The sequence below is a fragment of the Rattus norvegicus genome, chromosome 7, assembly GCF_021556685.1.
Source record: "Rattus norvegicus strain SHRSP/BbbUtx chromosome 7, alternate assembly SHRSP_T2T, whole genome shotgun sequence".
NCBI classification, from domain to species: Eukaryota; Metazoa; Chordata; class Mammalia; order Rodentia; family Muridae; genus Rattus; species Rattus norvegicus.
In genome coordinates, this window is record NC_141540.1 from 107,895,080 (window position 1) to 107,920,123 (window position 25,044).

At 34.7% G+C, this 25,044-nt stretch overlaps 1 protein-coding gene across 50 annotated transcripts in view; it reads left to right on the forward strand.

Moving 5' to 3' along the window:
- Phf20l1 (PHD finger protein 20-like 1) overlaps positions 1-25,044 on the forward strand; it is a 65,885-nt gene that overhangs the window by 3,579 nt on the left and 37,262 nt on the right. For 10 of the 50 annotated variants that reach the window (XR_015624068.1, XR_015624070.1, XR_015624069.1 and 7 more), the window contains exons 3-8: positions 11,091-11,262; positions 11,404-11,488; positions 14,730-14,818; positions 15,050-15,127; positions 19,346-19,559; positions 20,089-20,217. Coding sequence is in view for 33 of the 50 variants with exons in the window: in XM_087557346.1 (XP_087413472.1) it covers positions 11,091-11,262; positions 11,404-11,488; positions 14,730-14,818; positions 15,050-15,127; positions 19,346-19,559; positions 20,089-20,217 (767 nt within the window). In the remaining 17 variants the exon portion in view is untranslated. 50 annotated transcript variants of the gene reach the window in all.

Here is a 25,044-nt window from a genome sequence, read left to right on the forward strand (position 1 = left end):
AGAATAGGCTTCATCATAGCAAGGGAGATTAAAAAATCAGTGTCTAGATCTTACCAAAGTTACAAGGATGTGTTGGTAATAGTGGTGAAATACTCCCAACTACAAAATAGTGAATTTATACCATGCAGCAAAAGATGCCAGTTTGTGCAAAACTTGGCTTTCGTGGTTGTGATTTAGTCAAGATTGTTTTACTGTGAAGGTATACTGTTGAATTTTTGTGAGATATGAATGTAAAGAACCTTTTTTATGTGAATTTTTTATTTTTAAAGTTGCTGCTTTCATGAGCAACAAGTTCTTTCATATTCATATGTTCTCATAGGCTTCTCAGCCAACAAAGTGCCACTGAGCTAGCTTCAAGCTTTGAAGAAGCACATAGTTCATTAGTTCATACTATGGTTTTTAGGGACACTAATGCAGCTTTAAGGTTTTTCAAATCCTCTTTTTAATGTTGGTTCTTAAGTGCTTTAACCTCCCCGTTAGCTCATCACCCACTAAGTAGTTCAAACAAAAAAAAAATGATACAGGAGAAGTGGACCTGTTTAGAAAAGTTCTTTGGAACAACTTCCCTTCCAACCAACTTTCTAAAGAACCCTTTACATTTCCACTTCACACTAATGTAATTTTAACCTCGATTATAAGGGGTTTGCTTTGGTGAAGTGTCCTCTTAATTCCGTGGCTGTTATATTTTGATTCAGTAACTAAATTTAAAAAATACTTTTATAGAAATACTTGTTTAGACCTTATTTGAGTATGTTTTAGTGTCTTATGCTTCGGAGTATAATTGCTGAAGTCAAGTCAAAGTTGTAGCTTCTCAACAGGAGAGCCATGTAAACTAGGTTTTAACGTCTACATGCATTTCTAGTAAGTCCAGTGATGATGGACCTGTTGAGATACAGTGGCCAGTAGTGCATGTTTACCTTTTGTTCTCAAGACATGTGCACCGAAGCATATACTGTGGAATTAAAGTATCACATATGGGAACCTTTCCTTTTAAAAAGAAGTATTAGAGTAGCAGCAGGATCAGTTTAACCACTAAGGGAGCTTAAATTAGCCAATTAAACTTAAGTTAAAGCAGTTAAGGGAGTTTGCTGCTTTCCCAAAGGATCTAAGTTTAGTTTCTAGTACCCTTATGCAAAGGCTCACAACTGCCTATAATTCCAGCTCCAGGGTATGCTTTCTTCTTGCGTTTGAGAGTACCCTCATTCACATGCTCATACACATATACATACACAAAGACATTTTTAAAATATTTTTATTATTTTATGTGTAAGTCTTTTACCTGCTTGGTACCTGAGGAGTTCATAAGAGGTAGTTAGAGATTGGTGTGAACCACCCATGTGGATGTTGGGAAATGACCAGGTCCTTAGAGGAGCAAGTCCTCTTAACCATTGAGCTGTTTCTCTAGCCCATCCCGCTACTTCATACACATGAATTAAAGGGGTGGGGGGAAGGGGGAGAACAAGCCAAGCATGGTGGCACACTCCCAGCAACTTAGGAGATTGAGGCTGAAGTAGGCGTATAGCAAGTTCAAGGTATAGCAACTTAGTGTGCCTACCTGAGAATAATGTATCCAGGTTTTGTGAATTTAGCTTTGTGGTAGAGCACTTGCCTGGCATGTACAAAGCTTTGAGTTCAGTCAGTCACTCTAACAGAAAACAGCATCAAAAGCACAAAAGTAGGTAACAGTGGAACATTCAAAATGCCAGTAATTTGATCTATATATACAACAGTTTTTTTTATGTATAAAAAAGGAAGATACATTATTGTCCTAGTAATAAAAAGATACGCTAAATTTAGTAGGAAGAAATAAACTAAAGTAAGCTCCTCCTTTTAGGTTTAGGAAGATATAGTTTACTAGGGGACTTAATCTGTTTCTTAGGAAGAGTACCATCAATACAAAGCAGGCAATACCACATATTAGATAGCTTCTCTTTGAGAATTCACATACCCAAAATAGAGATTGTTGTTTTCTGATTTCAAAGCAAGCATGCAGCTACCTATGGAAGTCACTGATGGCTTGATTGATCTGTCTCCACTGGTGTATGCAGACCCTGAGACGTCATTCTGCATTTTGACATTTTTACTTTGTATTTGCTTTTGTTACCTAGATAGATCTCTTTTATACATGCTAAACCTCTGCTGAATATGGACATTTAATTTTATCATCTGATTTATAACATTTTATTTTCTAGACAATCTGCATAAGTACTATGCTAGATTATCTAATCAACTGTTTTAAATCACATTTTTCTGTTATATTTTCCACTGTTACCTATACCTACTCATTCCTTGACATTGGGTTTTTATCTCTGGAACATATCATAAGAATACATGAGAATACCAAAGTATTTTGGTATAGGAATATATTTGGAGAAAGAATGTTCATAATAAAGTTACTTTGGAGACACTAATGGATGGTTTTTTAATTTATGCAGTTATTTATTGATCTGGTAAGTATGGGCAAATCCTCGCTTGTTTCGAAGTAACACTGGCTATTATACAATATTTTGGATCAAATAAACACATATCTGAACTTATTTTGAATTCTGCAGTTTCAATTTAAAACACTGACATAAATACAAGGGGAGGAGGAGAGCTGAAAAATAAGCCTATGAATCAGAAGACTTCAGTGTCCAGGCTTTTAATAGACTTAAGTGTTGGCATCAGAGTAAGCTAGACTCACACAGGACAAACGTCATTGGAGCCGGCTGTGAGAGTATAGTCTCTGAGATACTCATTCCGTCCTCCACTCCTGTAGACTTTGCCAGATTGCAGAGCACCTGTACACACATTGACATTTAACCATGTGCAGTATAGTTAGTTGATAAGTGATAAAACTGGTTTTAACAATTGAACTGCTGCCTTTTGATTAACTTGTTATTCTGCAGTCAGTGGTTTGTTTATGAGAACACACCAGATGGAGTGATATGCTGTTAGTCTTACAGTATTTGAAATGCAGTCCAAGTACTCAGAAGAGTTCTGTTCTTCTGGTTTCTTTTGGAATATTCCTATTAAATTCTGTTCTAGATCTAAAGAAAAGGAAAGAGATTAAAAAGTGTGGCAATGTTTCCAATTATGAGAGTTTGCTAGAACAGTTTAAATTTGAGTTGGCAAATGCTATTCCCACACATTTGGAGGGTTTGAACTGTATGGGACATTTGCAAATGTGTTTAGGTTGTTCACCAACAGAATTTTAAAAGTGTGAAAAAATTCAAGAAGTTAAGATTGTAGTAGTGACAGATACCTTCTAATTGAAAATAAATGCATTTTTTAAAATAAAAAAATAGCTTTAAATTGATGGCTCTTCAGGAGAGCATAGGGATGTGTGATCTATGTTCAAGGCCAGAGAATGCCCCTGAAAATTAGTCATTGTAGTAAGTTTGAAATTTATAGGAACATTAGGTGAATAAGGTGAATATCATCAGGCTTGCTGTGCTTTATTTTGTATGCGTGCGTGTGTGTACGTGTGTCTGTGTGTTTTTTCTGAGTATTTGATATGTGGTTTAGTGGCAGCCATTATCTTACATATTCTTTTCATCATTCTTATTAATTTGGACATTGTTAACATTTTTTGCATAGTGGCCATTTACTTTGTGTGAGATAAACTGTTCTTTGGACTAACAGAGAGCAATTTTAGACATGTTTGAATATGAAACAAACTTTGCGAGAAAAAAAACAGATAAATTCTTTTAATTTCTATATGTCGTCATTGGTAAGAATGTGCTAGATTTGAACCACAATAGTGCTGAGTTGGTTATCTAGTTTATAATGCAGAATCTATAATGATTGGTTAAATCAATTTTATGGACTAAAACACCTGAGTTCAAGGATCCATCATTTATTACCTCACTAACTCAAGCAAGTTATTGAACATTTGGAAGCAGTGGTGACCTCATCTTTTTAATAAAATAGGAAGAGTTTGGTATGGTATATATAATCTGAGCCCAAGGAGACTGAGACTTTTTTATTTTATTTTTTTGAGATATGGGCAACTTAGTCTGCACAGTAAGACCAAATCTCAAAAGGAAATTGTGAGAAAGTAGGATTAAAGCACACAATATACTGAAAGAGCTTAGCATGACACTACCATGTGGTGCAGGCATGTGACAGACAACATCAAGTAAGGTAGAGCCAAGTGAAATAAGTCAGTGTAAGTCTAGGATTAATCAGGAGGGGTAAACAAACTTCATTATTGGAAGGCATTCTAAATGCTTAATATTAAAGAGAATTAGACAGTCTAGACTTCCTGACTTGACTTGTATAAATTTAAAAAGTCTGGTTCTAGAAATCTGAACAAATTGTCCATACATAAACTTTGAATTCAGTACCAAAGAGCATGTTTAATGAAGGTGGGAAGAAATTCCTTTAATACTTGTAATGTGGGAAGGTAATGGGTATAAAACTACGAAGCAGGTTAAAAGAAAAATTTCTACTGGCAAATGTCATAGGAGTAAGTAGATATGCAGATATCTGAAGAGTCACTGGTGAGGATTTTTAGGATTCAGTGTTAGGATGTACTTTTGACCTAAAATCTATTACCTCAATCTCCTTGGGAATCAAGACTATTTCATGTTTTTATTTCATTTTATAATATGAACTTGAATTGAGATTTTGTTACTATTTAAAGTGTGAAAAATTAGCATGCCAGTGTAGTTGGGTTGAATAGGTAAGGGAATTTTGAAAATTACAAAGCACAATATAAACTTAAAGTGCTTCCAGGAAGCTAACAATATAAAAAACATGTTAAGTTACAAGCATTTGCTATATTTACTTGGCAAGTAATCATGTAATCCACAGTCATATGTAAGCAGTTCTTACCTTTGTTTCTGGCTGTGCTAGTAGGTTTTAGATATTTTTAGTGGTCATATGTTATGAATAAAAATTTCTGTTCACGGAACTCTTTCAGACTGCCAGTCCTTACCTATAGTTTCCAAACACTTAGATTATTCTTAACTTTTGTCTCAACTCTACTGCCATCCTTTAAATCTTATCTACCTTGTCCAAGGTGATATTCTCTTTAAATACTCTTCTGTATATTAGTCTAATACTGTGTCGTCACTCATCTTGTCATGGTTTTAATTCTCTCTCCGTCTCTCTCAGCTAAAAACCAGTCCATTCCTAAATTACCAAAATTATAAATTTTATCGTGAACATAAATATTAAAATATATAACTTGAAAATATATTAGTATATATTTTGAAAGTACCTTTGCCATTTTCTTTATGTGACATTCAAAAAAATGTTAGCATATTCTGTTTGTATTTAGTGAGTTGTAACCTAATAATGGTTGGGAGCCATGTCCTTTGGATTATGTGCAAAAGATTCACAAGTCATTTTTTATGGTTGACTTTATCAATATAGGTTAAAAATAAATCAGGATTTAACAAACTAGATAACAAATCAGAATGAATTCCTTAAGTACAGATGCTTGTTTTACTGCTATTCTAAGATGATATTTTAAAAATTAATTCATCAGATGATATTTCTGGCATAGCTGCATGCCTGTTTTCTCACACCACAGCTCTCTAAGGAAAATTAATAGAGCAATATTGGTAGTAGATTATCTTGCCTTCCAGAAGATATTTGTCCATGGGCATCTCTTTAAAATCTAATTCAACTTAGGAGTACCTGTCTGAAGAAAAGTCACCTACTTCTACCCCAGAGACATATTAGTTTGCAACAAAGAAATTCCCCACTCTCTTTTCTTAGATAAGTTAAGACAATAAAATGAGCAAATACAGTGAAATATATTTGGATGTGTGTGTACACATGCATATATGTATAAGTATATACACATAGTAAATATATATATACACATACACATACACACATATACATACATCTTATGTAGCATGTATAAGACAAAAATAAGATCTTTGTGAGCTAAGAGGGAATTCACCAGCAGAGACCTTTTTCTTAGAATGCTTGTGTCCTTGTGTTTTGCCAGCACTTGGGGTTTGATGCTCTCGGGAGCTGATACTGTTCAGGTGCAGCTAAATTAACTACTTTGACCAATGTCTTTAGCCAGTGTCTAGTACTAAATTTCAGATTTAGTCTAAAACCTACAGGTACTGTTTACTCTCTGAACAATTTTATACAGGTTGGAAACCTCAGTTGTAAAATTATAGGATTTAGACAAAACAGTGAAATTTCAAGAGTTTTGGGAAGGTAAAATAATTTTTACTTTTGCCAAATGGTGTTTCTGTGTTTGTAACTATGGCTTCCTTAACTTGTGTGTTAGAGGACTTAGATAGGGAAAGGCTCAGGTACAAATCCTAAAGGTCAATTAGTATTAGCATAAAAATAGATTAGCAAAAAATATTTTCAAGTTAAATCATTGGTATTTTTTTTATACTTTTCATTTATACTAGTTGAAATGCTTATAATTCCTCCATTTTTTGGAATTAGACTCTGTTTCCAGGCTTAAGACTAAAGGACTTGGAAAAGGCCAAGTTAACCCAGAGCAATGAGGCAGTTCATGTCTTTTCTGAGTCAGTAAATCCCACCGGACCAGAATCTGTATGCTATTTACATTGCTTTTTAATGTGAGATTATTTCAGAGAAGTTAGAGAAATCTTTGTTACTTTTCAATAGCAGATGATAAGGGGCCAAAGAGCTTTTCATAGTATGTTGGCATTGAGGAGTCATTTGCTTGGTGATGTGACATTCTCTTCATTTCTTTCAGTTAAATCTTTTTAAAAATTATCTTTAACCTATTTTTTACGGTCCAGTCATAACCCCTTTCCAGTGTGCCCTCCAACAGTTTTTCATCCCATTTCTCCTCCCACCCCCAGTCTCTGAGAGGATGTACCCACCCCCTCAACACGTCCCCCCCATCCCTCCCAGGCCTCCCCACTCCCTGGGGCCTCAAGTCTCTCAAGGGTTAGGTGTGTCTTCTCTCACTGAGGCCTGACTAGGTAGTCCTCTACTGTATATGTGTGGGAGGCCTCAAACCAGCTCCTGTATGCTGCCTGGTTAGAGGTTCAGTGTCTGAGATATCTCAGGGGCCCAGGTTAGTTGAGACTGCTGGGGTCACCCTCCTCTTCAACTTCTTCCAGTCTTTCCCTAATTCAGCGACAGGGTTGCCAGTTTAGTCTTGAGATAGAGCTGCTATGGAGATTCTCTCTAGTCATTCTGGCATCTTACCTGACACTATGGACTCTGAAAGTCTAATCTCCCACTTAAGTATTTTCCTGAATCATTCATAAATGTCTGAGGCTGAACCTAATCACTACTCTTTATTCTAACAGCTTTCTGTGATTCAGCCTTTAAAACAAAAACATTAACACCATATCATCCAAATTCAGGAAGAAAAAAATATTATGTTCAATGCACAGTCAATTATAGTAAAACATAAGTAGCATATGAAAATAATACATTCTTTAAGACAGTCATTTGTGAATATATTTGCCCAATTTTTTTTACACTGTGTATCAAAACATATACCATTAGTTTGGGCCATCTGCTGGAACAGAGGAATTGTTTTGCTGTATAGAACTATATGTGAATTGCCATATTGTAATGTGCATCATATATGTGTTACAAAGATCTTAGCATGCTTTTTCCTTCCCAAGCAAGGTATAACCAATGGCCCAATTAAATAGAGGTCCCGTGTTCTGTAAAACAAAGGATCATTTTGTTAGCCTGCTATTTCAAAGCTATAAGTCTGAAACAAGCTAACATGTCCAGTTTAATGTCTTTCTGTTCTCCTTTATCTGCTGAACTGTTTACCATGTTGTCAGGCCAAGTGCCCTCAAGTCTTGGCAGGTCAATCTTGAGGACAAATGGCAGATGTTGCTTTGCTTAATGGCCTCACTCACTATGCTGTCATCCAGAGTCATAATATTTTTCAATACTGAACAAACAATTAACTGTAGCTTGTGTAAATTATATTTGTACTCAGACTCTTAGTTCTTGAAATGTCCCACCAAATCCAACATGGTTAGTGTCTCCAGGAACCTTTAATGAACTTACCAGTGTTCTCAGAATTACTTAAGCATGTGAAATAAGGTATTTCTATTCACTTTGAATTTTTTCTGTGTGTGTGTTTTAATCATTGTATGTATGTATATAAAGAACAACCAGTGTTTAGTAAGCAAACAAGATAGAGCCTGATATACAGAATAGTATTTCTCATCCAGATAGCCAAACTGAGCTCAATGATGAAATGATAGAAAATTTAGTTTTATTTCTTTTCAAATCTACCAACAGTGCTTGCCTGCTTCCTTTGTTCTCTCCCCTAACCCTCCCCTTCCCTCTTCCTTTCCCTCCTTTCATTTCCAAGTGCCAGGGACCAAAACTGAGCTCTCATTCTTGCTAGGAAAGCCCTCTGCCACTAAGGTACCCCTCCAGTCCTACCTTTGATTTACTGTTCAAATATATATATGTTAGACATTCTTGATAATATTTTTGACACCTTTAACCATCAAATTCGACTAGTAAAACTTGTAAAAAAAATAAAATAGATTATAATCTTGTGCATTCGCATTTATTCTTGGCAGTAGCCTTGGTATGCATATTATTCTCTAGGCGTTTATGTAGACACTAACATGCTATAACTTATCCTGAAGAGGTTCCTCAGGATATAATTTGTTCTGGCTGTTACTTCAAGCATCCTTTCAGCCAACAGAATTTAAAATATTTTAGGAAAACCATAAGTTGCTTAAAAATAACAATCTAGATTTACATTATTTAAATTCATTCAGATTCTGGTTTTTTACCGAATTGAATCATTTTATGAAAATAGATATACATTTGAATTTGTTACTGTGGACTCTTTTTACTTTGAATAATGTTTTAAACATAAAGAGTTCCATACGTTTAGAATTTGTAAGAACCTAGAGAGCAAAGCCAAGGGCTTTGGGTTTTGCTTAAAATTTGAGTGTTATGATAGGTGAAATTAGAAGCTCTTACATTTTGAGAGAGGTTTGTCAGCTTTTTGAACTTAATAGGTATGTCTCTTCATAGTACTTCAGTGGCTAGAAATGTTGAAAATATAGAGCAGCCTTGGTGAAAGTTTCCCTGTATGCTATGATAATTTTCTGTTTTAAAAATTAGAGCAACAAAATGTATCAAGGGGAAGACTACAAATGATGACTATTAATCTGTTAATCTGTGTTTTATTGGCTTGATGCTTTTCAGGAACAAAATGTTTCCTTACCCTAAAACTTTCTCCCTAAAACTAGGAAGTTAGATTAGAATGAGCCAAGAGTCTTCATAGTTCTTAAGAAACATGAAGACTGGCCTTTAGCTTCTGTGTGTTAGGACTGCTCCAGATGCTGAGGGCTATAAAGAGCACAGCTTAGGTAGACCCAGAGCTCATAGGCCTTAGCATATTCTAGCATCATGATCCTTAGCTGTGCGTTGTCTCTAGACATGTTAAACATTTTGAGATGAAACAGGCTACATATTTCCTATTCAAAGTCAAGTGCTTTATCTCCATTGCTGACAACAGCAAGAAATCTTCAAATAGGTAACCTAGTTTTGATCTAGTATTTCCCCAACTTATTTGATGTTGGAAACCTTTTGAAACACATAAATGCCTCTGGTGATCATTCACCAACCAGCACTTAGTTTTGGAGTCTATCTAGAAAGAATTACCACAATCAGAGTTCCATAAGGTCAATGGAAAGGGGACTCCAGGAAGTCAGCTAAGATCATTACATGTTGGACAAGGCCTGAACAATGAGAATGAACAGGACAGGAAGGGTAAGTTAGGAGACGAAGGAAGGGTAGTGGTAAGAGGTGTGAAAGGATGGGTTGAAGAGCGTGGTATATGTGAAGAACTCTGAATAGCTCAATATCATGCTACAAAATTAAGAAATCATCTGAGGAAAATTCAGTGTATTTAGATGTAAATGACTTTGAGCAGCATAACTGACCTATAAAATAGATGGTAATCTCAAAGTTGCTTAATAGCTTTATGTTTAAAACTTTTAAAGATAAAACACAAAGCTTTGATTTTATTTTTCAAATAAAAATGTGAGATAAACAGTTATAGCTGAATTATCTCCCATATGTGGCTATTGAATTCAAATGTTACTCATAAACAGTTCATCACCTATGAACATTCTATTGTAGGAATAATGGAATAGTACACTCCTTATTAAAAGTTTAAGTGAATGAATTTTTGCTTTGAAATTAATCAAAGTATAATGAATTTATTTGTGAATAAAATTTATTTTATTTGTGAATAAAAAGCAATCAAATAGTTTAAACTTTACAGTCTTGGGGTTTTCCTTCCTAGCATCTATGCTTCCTATAGAAAAACAAAATGTGCTTACACCCTATAGAATTGGATTTATAGTCTTGGGAAATAGCCTGGTTGAAATGATAAGGTCTTGAGTTCTATCCCCACAACTAGAGGTGGTATATCCAGTGCTTTAGAGGCGGTTATAGGCAGATGTCCAGTACTGACTGTCCAGCCAGCCTACTTTATCTGGCAAGTTCTTTGTGCATGGTATTTGAGAAGTGATAGTTGAGGTTGTTTTCTGGCCTCTGTGTTAATGGGTACACACAGGCATATACACAGAAATGAACGTGTACACAAGAAGGAATATGTTGAAATATTTTAAAACATAATATATATCATTCTAAATATAATCTTTATTTAACTTTTTACTTTGTATAATATAAACACGGTATTTGAAGATTAATATTATGTTCTGTTAGATATGCCATTTCTCATACAACTTTAGAAAGTCTTCAGCTTTTCCAGTCATATGTTTACAGAGTTTCTATTTTATGGCAAATTATACATTGTGTATACATCTTCAAGAACAGGAATTAGAAAGTAGGAATATCTTTACCATTTGACACATGCCAGTGCATGAGCTTCTTAAACAGTGCAGTCCTTTATATTTTGCATTCAGAGTATATTAGAGGATTTCTTTTCTTGGCTTCTGAGAGAAATCACTTAAAAATGACAACAATGGTAATGTGTATTTTGTGTGTTCAGTAGTTTATGAGTATACTGACTTTTCTCATAGTTTTAATTGTAAGTTATACCCATTAAAATTGTTTTCCTTAATACTTTATACTTGACAACATAAGAATATTTCTTGATAGGAAACTTTTTAATTTTTTTTGAGGTATCCATCACGAATTGAAAAAATTGATTATGAAGAAGGGAAGATGCTAGTTCATTTTGAGCGCTGGAGTCATCGTTATGATGAGTGGATTTATTGGGATAGCAACAGGTTGCGACCCCTTGAAAGACCTTCACTAAGAAAAGAAGGGCTAAAGGACGAGGAAGATCTTTTTGTAAGTAGGAAGCCTTTCCCAGTTATTCCTTTCATAGATAGATAATGGCTGTTTTAAAGGATCATGTCAAACTTAACAGCTTTTTTAGTTAATGAAATATTTATTATTATATGCAATTGATCTTAAAAGTTGTTTGAATAGGATTTTAAAGCTGGAGAAGAAGTTCTGGCTCGTTGGACAGACTGTCGCTATTACCCTGCCAAGATTGAAGCAATAAACAAAGAAGGTATGCATTTGACATGACCTGAACCTTAAATAAGACTGAGATTTAAATTTCAGTTAAGGTATAATTGTCTTATATCACCTTTTTCTCGTTTTATACTGTTCTATGTGGATTTCCTACTAGTACTCTTAACTGGAATAATTGTTAAATATAACATAGAGTGAAATGGCTCATGACTTTCCAGCCTGAATCAAAATACCAGGTGTGATAGTAAGATTTCCCATAAGCCTAGGAGATCTTTCAGATAATAATCTTGATGACCACTTAACTGCTTTCAAAGAAACAAACACTGCACATACTTAGTGACAGATTGTCTTTGCAAGGACATTTGATCTACTTTGGAGACACGTCCTTAAAGTTGTGAAAGACACATAATCTAGTGGAAGAAGAACCAGAAGAGCTTTGTTTGCAATGGAATAGTAGGGACATGGTTGGACAGAAGCAAAGGTCAGTACATGAGAGACTTAAGAATCTTTGAATTTTATTTGGAAGTGATGAAAGCAATGGAGACAGCTTAAACTTTAGGTTAAACTGAAAAATAAGCTTGAAAGAAATAGAAGGTAAGATAGAAGCAACAAACAGTTTTCAAAGGACATGTAAGGAATTTGATATGAAAAATAAATTATAGCAGTCTAATTGAGAACCATTTTATAAGAATCTCGGTCCCATTTATGATTGCAGTGATTTGGAACCGCAGATGAGACTCTGGTGCCATTTCTAATGGTTACCCACTCATTTCAGGAAAAGGTGGGAGACGTGGGAGACTTGCACTGTCACTGAGCATGCAGGTTGTTTCCCCTTTTCCTTTGGGTGCTTATAATTCTGTGGAGCTGTATTCATGTCGAATTTGCTTAAGTCTTATGCCTAAGCATCCTTAATGTCCAGTCCACAGCCTAGCACAGAGTAGGTTCATCAGTAGTGGTATAGGCAGAAAGAACTAATGAATCTGTTCGCTTGGTTGCTAAGACCCATCCCAACCTGACAAAGTGAAAGCACACAATGCTCTGTAACTAAGATCAGCTGTGTTGAGTATGGAGCACTTTAGGACGTGCCATAGTTCGTAAGCATGTGCTTATGCAGTTGTATACATACATATGCACTATACTCAAGCCACTATCACTGTTTATCCTATTCTGTTTATCCATAGGTTTTAAAACAAAATTAAGCTTAAATTCTTAGAAATGTTATGCTACTGGTAGTGTGGTTACTGCCATTTCTAGAGTAGTTCTAGGAAGTCTTTAGAAAATCTTGATACATATTTTTTAACTTTCCTCTAGAAGTATTAATTTTGGTTTCTATATGTTCCACATGGTAGGTGAGCCTGCCTCTTTCCTTCAAGGGGAACAAATGGGAATTGGGGAAACCTGCAGTTCATTATAAATGCAAAATGGAACTAACTACTGTGGACATTTAGATATTTGTGATACAGCTTATACAAGTGAAGAGAAAGCAGTATAAATCTATGACTTTAAACATAAATATTTAGAAGGCAATTTAACAGCAAGACCTTTTACCAAAACAGTTGGTTCCTCCCCTTGAACCTATGATTTTCCTAGGTATGAATCTTGGTCATAAAAACTATACCAGGCCTGAACCTGTAGAAGGGCCTCAGGTCCAAACAAGAGGTCAACGGGGGATGTGTTGTCTTGTCACTATTACACTAATGAACACATTTTGTTCAGTAGGTTAGTATTGTAGCTTCTAGTGTCAGTTGATTGATTACTTTTCTCCCCCAGCAGCCTGTACCCCCCCCCACAAACATCAGTGATTAGACTGGGTTATTTAAAAAAAATGGGCATGAAATTAAGAGAAAGATTATAGGTAAAGTTTGAAGGAAACATTAGTGGGTAAATGGATGTGATTAAGATACACTGTATCTATGTATAAAAATTTCAAAGAATAAAATGAAGAAAGAAGGGCAGGAAATGTGTACTAGAATAGCCAGAGAAGTTTTCAGCTGGAGGATGGTCATTGAAAAAGTGATTAGAGTTAGATGCAGTCGAGAGGTACAGGGAAGCATGCAAATAGAGGAAATAGCATGAGCAAGGGCTGGAGGAACCAAGGTCCTGCCAGTGCAGGCTTAGAAGCAGCATGGGCTGCCCAGGAGTGCCATGTGAAGGAAGGAGTTGAAGAAACAGTTGCAGGAATGATGGTAGTTTGAGGTATGTGTATAATTTGGGAATCTTAAATTTTTTCCATTGTTCTTACGTCCTTGCTTATTCACTTGATCATTTGTTTTTTAAGTTTTAGCTTAGGTTTAGAACTTTGCAGTATTTACTCTATTATGCTAATCATATGAAAACGTAAAATAAGATTGTGATTTTCACGTTACAAAAAAGGAAAATATATATGTATATGTGTATATATATATATATATATATATATGTGCACACCATTGGCTTTGAAGTCAAATTCATGCATGTGACAGTAATGTTTCTTGTTTATACTTCTTTTGTAAAAGTCTGGTATGTATTTAAAGTGTTGTTTCATTTTTCTATAAGTATAAAATCAACATGACTTTTTCTGGTAACCCAGTTTAATATTGACTTGCAAGTGTGAGCTCTGGTACAGAGAGTGATGTGCTTTAGCTTCTATAAGCAGGCAGATGCAGGAAGGGACAGGCAAAGCTGAGTGCACAGCGTGGTGGAGATGGCTGTGTGCGGCTGCTGAGCTGAGTGTCACAGTTGCCGTCCTCAGCTCCTCCCGTTTGTCCTGTCGATATGCAAGCTACTTCCATCTGATGCTCTTACGTTCCTGTCTAGCTTGTACTTCACATGTGAGAGCATTATTGCCACTTTCACACTAATGTGAATCTCACTGAGAAAATGATCTTTGTCACATATCAGATCTTTCTGTTACCTACTCTAAAAGTAACTTTAAAAGAGAGCCAATGATTATTTCTGTAGAAATATTGTTTCTGTAAATAATGGTTTTATTTTTATGAGATAATTCTAATGATATCTATGTCTTTTCATAATAAGTTTCATAATTCTTCAGTAAAAATCAAAGTTACATAGAGCTAAGTTATCAGGGCTTAATTTGGGCATATTTTAAGGGAAAAACTAGTTCAAAATTATTTAAACATGGGGAGAGAAAATTAATAACTCAATGAAGCACATTCAGGAGACTTTGCCTGTGTTAGTGTAATCACACAGCGTCTTTTTACATTATACCACTATTGTTAGATTCCAAATGCTGCTGTAACATTGCATGATACCTTCTAATCTAACTGCTCCTGTTTCAGGAACATTCACAGTTCAGTTTTATGATGGCGTAATCCGTTGTTTGAAAAGAATGCACATTAAAGCCATGCCTGAGGATGCTAAGGGGCAGGTAAGAGTGTTCAGTATTCCTGGCTACTGAAGGGATGTCTTCCTGAATGGTTTTTGATCAACATACATACTTAATGTATTTTTTAAATGAACTAATTGTAGGGTTATGTGCTGAGAGCCCCAAATAGCAGCAAGAAAGAGAAGCATAGTATGTAAAATAAATTATACACTTGATTTTTGCTTCTTTGGTTTTAGACCTGCTAAAGTTATAGGTTACTAGTTTCTGTTCCAGGTGAAATCCCAGCATCCACTAAGCTGGTGTTGTCCTATCGACCCAGCTGGATCGTGTAACCAGTCTATGGGAAGTGAGGTAAGTGCCTTTTTGCTTTTAAAGTTTTTGTTTGTTTTATCTGGTATAGAGTCTTATTAGAAAGCTAATTTTTAATATGAAATTTTATATAAGTTTCTTATCTTCTTCTTTCCTTCTACAAATCATAGTTATTCACCTTCCTTAAAAGGCGCTTACCTGACACTCTGTAGGCTGTTTGAGGTAGGACTCTCTGAGTAGCATGGTGGAGGCAGTGCATTCTGTGCTTTGCTACTGTCAAAGCAGGAATACATGGTGAGCATTGGAAGGAGAGTCTGGGTTGGAGCTATGTTCCATTTGCTGAATATAGTTCCTCAAGCATTGGAAAGAAAGGTGCCTTAGACATGAAAAGTATTTTCTTTTATGTTCTGCTGTTATTTGGGATTTTCAGCACCTGGACCTACAATTAATTTAAGAACTTAAAAGTAATGAAAATGTCTAATGTGAAAATATATTCCCTATTTGTTCCATACCATATAGCTAAAAATTTTATTCTGAAGTGTGTTAAAAATCACATGGTAAATTTCTGGTAGGCATGATCATTTTATGATCTGCAAATGTCTAATTCCATATTTTAAATAATTATTTTTGAGTATGCAGGAAATTGTGATTCCTTCTGAAATGGTCAGTAATATAAATGTAAATGCAGTTTAAAGTGAAAATGCTTTCAATCAATAAATCACTTTGTATCCTCCTGTAGATTTATGTGTATTAATGAAATATTTTAAGTATCTAGTCATGTTCTTCTTAGTACAATTTACTATGTAACTTTAAATCTGTTTCTTCTTTTGCTTTAATACTGTGATTCTGTAACTGTAGTTATTCAGAGGTCATGAAATGACACTATTAGTTTTCATTGAACTTTGGAAGAAGGACATTGAGACAATGAGATTTGTCGTTGAATAAGGCTATAGAAATTAGATTTGTTATATGTCATATTTCGAAGTATTTGGTCCTAGCACAATGTTCATTAACATTAAGTTCAATGCCAAAATAAAAAATACTTTAAAGAGTACTTCATTTGCAACATATTCCCTTTTACTTTTTATTTTCCTTTATAACCCTTAATTATATACAGATTTAAAATATTTTCCAAGTATTTTATGTTATTTTATGAGTTTTTTTTAACCACTACGGAACTTTAGGCAAGACTAAAGTTTTTTTTTTTTTAGAGTTGGAATACTTTGAGAATCCTTTTGTAAAATCTAAAGAAAGGCATCTTACAGCAACTTAGCAAAGAGTAATGCACTGAATCAGTTTAGTGGAAATGCTCTTCTCTAAGCCCTGTTTAGCACCTGTGTGAGATGAGACATTAATAGTAGTTTTATGAACACGAACTTCCTGATTTGTTTTCTTAAACTCAAATAATAAAAGTCCTAACTTTGGGACAGTTGGTTGATGCTATCTCACCTCTGATTACATTTTAAAGATAGCTTGACCTTTCTGATAGATTTCTGAAATGCTTCTGTTGAAGTGTTAGCTGTAGGACTTCTTGAACTTTGTTTGCAGATATTGTTCTTCATTGGGGGGTATGATATGGTAGACATAGTGACCATCCAAACTAAGATGCCCCGGCTTTATCCCTATCTTCTTGTATATAACTTTGAATCGGATGGTAATGTCGATCCGTAGTTATAAAGCTGACATCTCGCAGGACAACTTAGTAAGGTGTCTTACTACTTGTTACTCTTCCCTTAAGTATATCAGTAGTAATTGCAAGTTCAGGGACTGAGCATATATTTTGAATTTGAAGTCTAAACACAGTCTCACATCTTCATTCTTTTTGAAAGTGTGCTAATGTAAAGTGTGTATTGACCTGCACTGAAGATGGGTTTTTAAATGGCTCTAAATCCCTTGCCATTCACCTTCCTAATATTTTGCATCTGTTGAATTGAGGTCAGAGCATAGTGAATTGAGTGACCAAAGTTTCATTCAGCTATTACCTACAAGTGACTTCTGAATCAGACCTGATTTTGAAGCAGTGCTCATTTTTAATGCACTGTCTGTTGGCTACAGAGCATTTTGAGTATGTTATTGATTCTGATTTGTGGAAAAGCATCCTCAGTTCTTTTTTACAATGAAGCTTTTCTATATAACAGTTCAGGAGAAGAACACTGAAAGTAATTGTTTAATCACATGGCTATCATGTTTGCTGTGATTAAACCAGTTTATGATTAAAAAGCATTTTTAAGTGTTTAAGTTTTGAAAGTGAAGGTAGAAAGAAACTTGAGATGGAAGTTACCCCTAACCATGTCCAAAGTTGCTCTGTCTACTGAAACAAACAAACAAACAAACAAAACAGTTTCAGTGTGGAGCCTACGTTCATGCTATATGAGGCACTTGCGATGTGGTTATGCTTACTGCTGTTCATCTACTTGGTTGGCCTATTCTTGGTTTTCCTTTGTTGGAGTTCCTCTCCTCACTTCTTCATTGTGAGCCTTTTTTTTTTCCAGGAGCTGGGGACCAAACCCTGAGGTTGCTAGGCAAGCGCTCTACCACTGAGCTAAGTCCCCAACCCCCATTGTGAGCCTTTTAAGCTCAACCTTTAAACTGTAGCAGTCCTCAACTAATTCCTCTTCACCTAAATCCTCAACAAGGATCTCTGTTCCAGCACACACTGGCTTCTTAGCCTTCATTTGTCTTTCATCTTATTTGGAAGACTTGTTTCCCCCCTTTTAGCTGTCCATTTTCAAGTCAGTTCTCTTCATCTTTAGATCTAGAGACCAACTCCCATACCCTTATTTCTGAAGTCTCCCATTAGTTTTTCTTTTCGATCAGAATAAGTCTCTTCTGTTATCTTATGGTATATTTGTATGTCCTGTCACATCATCTTTTCATCTCTTCTTTTAAAGATGGTTTCATGTAGCCCAGGCTGATCTTGAAATGCCTATGTACCTATGGATAAAGTTGAACTTCTAGTCTTCCTTGCTTATACCTTCTCATTATACTGTCATATGGTTAATTTTATATATTTGTAAATTTTTTGACTAGCCCCTTCTCTTTTATCAGCTTTTGTATTTTAATGTTAGACTAGTACCTAGTCTTATGAGACATTCATTAGAAAGTAGACCAAAAAAAAAAAAACATGTTAGGTAAATCACCTGATATTTGCAGATCATTTTAATGATAGAGGGGAGGGTGACTGTAAATACATTTATTATTTGTTTATAATGGCCTGTCTATCCTCATGATATATTTTCACGGGTAAATGGTTAACACATATATTTTGTTTAAATTTGTTTACACTAGTGTTTATGTTCATTTGTACAATCCACTAATTAAATTCATTTTATGTTATAAAATTATATTCAGTAGAATAAGAACTGTACAAGCTAGCTGAACTTTATAGTCCATTTAGACAGTGTTTTAGGGACATGAGTGAAAGATTAACTCTGCAGAAACATTGCAAATGTTTATTTAAAACAATTTTTTTTACTAAAACTCAATTTGTTGCTTCTTTACCGTGTTTTATACTTTTACAATAAAGAATTTTAAATTGAAAATAAAGAACAAGATTTATTTAGGGTAGAGAAGATGCTTCAGCAAATAAAGGCACTTGCTGCCAAATCTAATGACCTAGCGTCAGCTGAGTTTGATCCATGAACCCACCCGATGGAAGGATGCATGCCATGGCATGTGCATCCCCCCAACCCTTACCTCACAGCAAATAAACGTTTAGCAACTAACAAAACTTCTTTACTAGTATTATAAAGGGTGTGATAAATTGTCCTAAAGTTTAAATGTTTAAAAAGTAAAATCATAGTTTGATTTCTAAGAAATTAACCATTAATCAAATGTTATGTGCATCTCGAAAAGGAACAGTAGCTTGTTCAGTAGTAAAACATTTTTCTCAATCCTTATAAAGTATAGTATCTTCCTTGCGATTAACTGTGTTATGAGAAAGAAAATAGTAACACTTTAACAATGACATGTTGAAGCATGTCACATAGCATGCCAAATTCCTTACAGGACTTTAAAGTTGAGTTTGGTTAATTATATGAAAACATATCCAAGACCTATTTGCCATTGAATATTTTTAATTTTCAGTTCAGTTAATTCGTTTATTAATCTAAAATTTTAGTCATGCTAATAATCTGCCTCATATAGTTAGCCTCTTTTTTTTTTAACCTGTGTGTATGTTTGAGTAGCTGTCATGTTTTATTTATTAGTGAAGCTGAAGTTGGATTTTAATACTTCATGTTCTATGTTTTTCCTTTGGAGGACTGGATTGCTTTAGTCAAAGCAGCTGCTGCAGCTGCAGCGAAGAATAAAACAGGGTCTAAACCTCGAACCAGTGCTAACAGCAATAAAGAGAAAGAGAGAGATGGGGGAAAATGGTTCAAAGTACCTTCAAAGAAGGCAGAGACTTCCACATGTATAGTCACAGCAGAGATTGAGAAGAAGGAAGAGCTACCCACATCTAGTGAACCGTTTGGTACAAAATACATTCTTATTTTCCTTTCTCGTGACACAGATAAACTGTGGTAGCAAATCAGCCAAAATCCTTTGGTCACCTATAAGTTTGAACTTAGAATTAAACGATTTACTCCTAGGATAATAGGGTGACTGATTTAATTATCTTCATTATCAGAGTGCATATAACTCTGAAGATTAAAGGTTTAATGTCAGTACTTGACATTACCTGCTTTCAGTATTCTTGAGTATAAATCATTTGATATTAGTGGATTTTTGTTTGAAATTTCTGGTTTTAGTTTTTAAGGAATTGTGCTGTTTTAGTGTGCTATATAGAAGAAGCATTAAGTTATTCTCTTCAAGCTTTAAGAATAACTACTTAGTATGCTTTTATTTTTGTTGTATAATCCTAAGGGATTTGTGTTTGTTTAATTCATAATGAAACACTAGATTTTTATATATTCAAATGCTTTTACTAACTTGCTATCTATTAATTATATGTCTTAATTTTGGATTCCAGACAAACTCTCACATATGTGTTCTGTTAAAAGTAGGACTTCACATAGACAGCGTTCCAAAGATCGTCTTTCCACAGCCAGAGAGCACATTAACAAACAAGAGGAAAAATAATCAAGGCAACTCATTTCAGGCAAAGAGAGCCCGACTTAACAAGATTACTGGTAAACTACAATGATTCTTTTGGTGGTACGGAGTAGGGGGTCTAAGGGGCTTCATGTTAGAGTAGTTTCTTTTTAATAAAAGAAAATTGATCTTTTGGCTCAGTGTAATAAGTTGATTACTTTCTGGTTCTTCAAAGTAAACATCTCACAACACTGTCAGCTCTTTGGATTATAAAATTTGAAAAATAGTACATATTTTCTACCTACCTCACAGGGATGTTGTGAGGATCAATAAGCTCAAATGTTACAAGAATACAGTCTTAAAATCACTTCCATTGTGGGAATAGTTTCTGTCAGAAATGGGTTCTCTGTATTTACCAACTTGTGGTGGCTTCATTGCTCTAGCTTTAAATATTTTTACACAATAAACAATTTCACAGAGTGGAAACTTACTTAAGAATGGAACCATTTGTGGTAAAAATATGAATATTTGACTAAATTAAATCTCTGACTTACTTCTTAGTTCCTGCTTCTTTTCTTGAGGTTAGTCTCTAGAGTAGCTTCTTATAAGGTATATAGCAGTATAGGCATGATGAAATTACATACAATCCTAGCAGGCTAGTGCTCAAAGAAGAGGGAATTGAAATATTATATCCAGTGCCAGGCATACTACATCTAAAATGTGTAGGCTGTCAGCCTATTATGTTTCTGGTATTTAAATGAAATTAGGATTGTAATTTACTTCTAAGTATACTTTAAAGGGAAGCTTAACTATTTTACTGATTTGGACACCTGAATTTTCAGAACAAAATATTTTCAAGGGCCTTTGGTCTAATAAAACTGAATAAAAATTTGTTGCCATTCATTTAAGTACTTTGAAGAAGATTAGCTTCTCTGTTAGGTCCAGAAAAAAAGTACTAACTATGTGCTGTGTCTTTTTCAAGAGGAGACCTACTGAAGGGTGGCTGGAGCAGAGGGCTCCTGTGAGCTTCTCTGTGGCAGGGTTGTGATTTCTTTCTGCACTGAGGGGATCAGGCTTGTTCCATTTGTTTATAGTACCTTTGTTTTTAGAAACTGTTAGCCTTGGAGAAACCCAGACTCTTCTCTAAATTGATTGTTCTACTGTCAACTTGAGACTTTGGTTGTGGCTTAAAATACAGAACTCAGAGTGATGCTTGCAGGGCAGAAAGGAAAACAGCTTCTTGCTCCTGTGATAAAAGAATTGACACTGCACTGTTGGAGGATTCAAGACCAAGGAAGATCGAAATGCCACTGCCAGGATACAGCTAATTGCCAGCTTCCCAGCATGATGGGTTTTCCTCCTTCAGCCACATAGCCTACTTTTAGTTTCAGCCAATATGCTTTCACATATGCCTGCTTCTAAATTCCTTAATGAGAGGATGGGAGGGTTAAGATCCATATTTAAAGAAATAACAAAACTGAAAGAGAAGCCAGTGACTCCACATGATGATTATCTCTGCGTGGCCTTGGAGAGGCAGTAGTAAGGTTAAAAGAACCATTTACCTTGTTCCTCAGACTGTAATCCAGGTTGCTTAGTAACACTTCAGGTCATCCGTAAAGGGGCTTTCTCTTCAGTTTTCCTTAGGAATGTCAAGTGTAATGGTTAGCAACAGACTAATACAAAATCTTACCCATGTGAAGCCATTATGGTCCTTCCCCCTTTATTTACTCAGAAGATTTAAATGCATTACAGTCTTTTTTAGCAGTTCATCTCTGCTTTTATTTTTGATTTCATGTCACAAGTATGCCATGCAGAAGGACAACAGATATAGGATTGTCTTCAATCCTAACCCCTGGTGTGCTTGTATTTCACTTGTGGTCTGTGAAGAGAAATGAGAACTAATGTAAAATGGCAGATTCATGTTGGAATCTTGCTGTATTTTAAACTTACCAAGTTCTACCTGGGTATCTTTTTCCTTTACTAGGGAGGAGTGGGCAAGAATTGTAGCAGTTTGTTCTTGCTTCCTTTCCTTTTTTCCACTCTATTTTTAAATAGAGTATATCCAAATATAAGTGAACCAATCATTGGATAAGTTTAACTGTTTCCTTTGCTTCCCTTCATAGGTCTCTTATGGTGATTCTAACCTGATTGCTTGTAGAAAGAAAGACAAAATGATGATGTTTTCAAAGTTTGCAACTAGAAAGAAATGAAATTGTACTCTCCTTGGTTATGGTTTTTGAATATGTAATATGCTTTAGTGATAGTCCTATCATATGTTATACATACATTCATTTAAGGTAGACAGTTTTGCATTGAAAGCCATAATCCATAACTTTAGAAACAAGTTGCAAACAAATTGAGTTTTAGTGGACTTGAAAATAGTAAGTGTACACAGCATAAAAGAATAAAGAATAGGGGCTGGAGAGATGGCTCAGTGGTTAAGAGCACTAACTGCTCTTCCAAAGGTCCTGAGTTCAATTCCCAACAACCACATGGTGGCTCACAATCATCTATAATGGGATCCAATACCCTCTTTAGGTTTGTCAGAAGACAGTGATAGTGTACTCATATACATAAAATTAATCTTTAAAAAAAAGAGTAAAGAGTAGTACTTAAAACATGATAATACACCAATTGTTGTGGACATTGCTGGAAACTAGAAAGGTTTGTGCAATGTCAGGGATTTTTGAAAATTTTGAAAAACATCCTAGATTTAAATTTACTTATGACAGATAAATTTAACCAAGATTTCAACTTCTTTGTTCTTTGAGCACTCCCTTTTGTATTCCAGAGAGTGCTGGCCTCCTGTTTCTCAGTGAAGTAGATCATTATGAAGTAATTTTGTTTGGTGGTAGGATTCATGATGATTTGATGTTCACCTTATACTCATTGTTTAATGTCCTGGTGCTGTATCTTGCATTCTTCAAGACAGTCTCTGGAGCAGAGCCTGACTCTAATGTACTGATAATAAGTATTTGAAATAATTAAAGTTAACTTAATTTGTGTCAGTTTCTTTTGAATTCTCATTTACTATGTATATTGAATTTTTTCTTTTAGAATGGTATCAGGGAAAGATAATTGCATTTGCACTATTCCTCCAGGCAGAGGTAGATAGACCCTGCTCTCCAAGCACCTGTTTTATCATGTGTCCGCTTTTATTTATGCCTAGTAATTTTTTTTAAAGTTGATATTCTGCTCAGTCATACAAATTTTACTGTATATATTTGGAGCTTTTAGAATGCTCTAGATACCAAGTGTATTTTGAAATTAGTTTGTCTTTTTTTTTTTTTTTTTTTGGTTCTTTTATTCGGAGCTGGGGACCGAACCCAGGGCCTTGTGCTTCCTAGGCAAGCGCTCTGCCACTGAGCTAAATCCCCAGCCCCGAAATTAGTTTGTCTTAAGCTCTTCGTTACTCTTTGGCCAAGTAAAGGGTTTCCTTTTTCTTTACAACAATTATATAGAAATGGCTTTTAATCAATATGGTCTATACTGTTGTAATAGGTTATGGATGAATTTTTTTCTTTTACAACTTATACCATACAAAATTTGAGTTTGAAATTCATCTCATCTATTGATGACTCTAAAAAACTTTCTATCACTTCTAGGAAAGAAAATAGAGTAAGGCATAATTATTAAGTATGGAATGGCAACTATTTGTCATGTTTGAATAGAACATAACAAGTGAGAAATAGGACTTCTGCTAATTTCCTGACATAAAAAGACTTTGATTCTGTATCATTAACAAAAACTTAGATATCTCATTATTCTCAAGAATGTTAGCTGGTAAAGAAACAAAAACAGTGTTATGTCGTTTTACATGTTAAAGAAATATATTTTATACTATATCTTTTGTGTTCATATATAAAATATGTTTACAATGTAATTAGGATTGAATTTGTGGGTTGAAATTTTACACAATAATTTGCACATCTTTATTTCTCATTTAAATCTATACTTTATGTGGCATGGGATGTCAAGGAGCTACACAGATTATGGTCTCAAATTAAGTGGAGTACCAGTCACTGATACATCAAAATCATTGCTTTGCACTGCACCTCTTTGTTTCATACTAGGTGTAGACATTCAGCTTTTCAGTAAAGCCAGTGTGCCTTCTGCCTAATGACTACATTTGTCTCTCTTACCACTTTAAGGAGGTCCTATGAATATGTGTATTCCCATTTTGGTTACTTTTATAACTACTTTGAAGCAGTTATATGAGAAAGTTGGTCATGTTGCCTTGTGAATAGCTCTTTGTCCTTTAGTGTTTCAGGGAGCGTTTTCTTTCCTTTGAACTAATGTTAACAGTTTTAGTAATAAAGGTGACAAAATTCCTATAGCAAGTTTACAATTGCTATCATTTGTTATACATGTTTGCTTTTATGAACAAAATAGCCATAAAATGGAATAGTTGTTCATTTGAAGGCCTGATAAACCTTGTCTCATAAAAGGTACTGACAGAATGAGTAAAGAATTGTATCCAAGTAAATGCTTTTATTAATGAAGGCAGAATTTTCATGTTTTGTGAAAATAACTATCATAAATAAAGAATTATGTCTTTTAAAATCTAGTGATAGGGATATACATTATAAAACAACTAGAACTTTCCATCTTTTCATCATGTGTAGAATGAAGTCAGGCTAGATGTTCTAAAGACTTACACATTCTTCCCCTTTCATATAAAGTATGTCCAAGAAATGGTATTGAAACATTTGGAAGAAGATACTGCATAAGTGAGCATAGATGCACAAATCCAAGGCTAAAGAGTATAAGTGAAATTTAAATTTAGAAATGCTTTTTGAAAACTAATGTGACAGAATGATGTGCTACTATACTTTTTAAGTATTAGAAATATAAAACATCTTAATCTAGACTTGGAAGCCAGAAAATTTTCTCAGAAATATTATGTATTTAAAGATGTCAAAAAG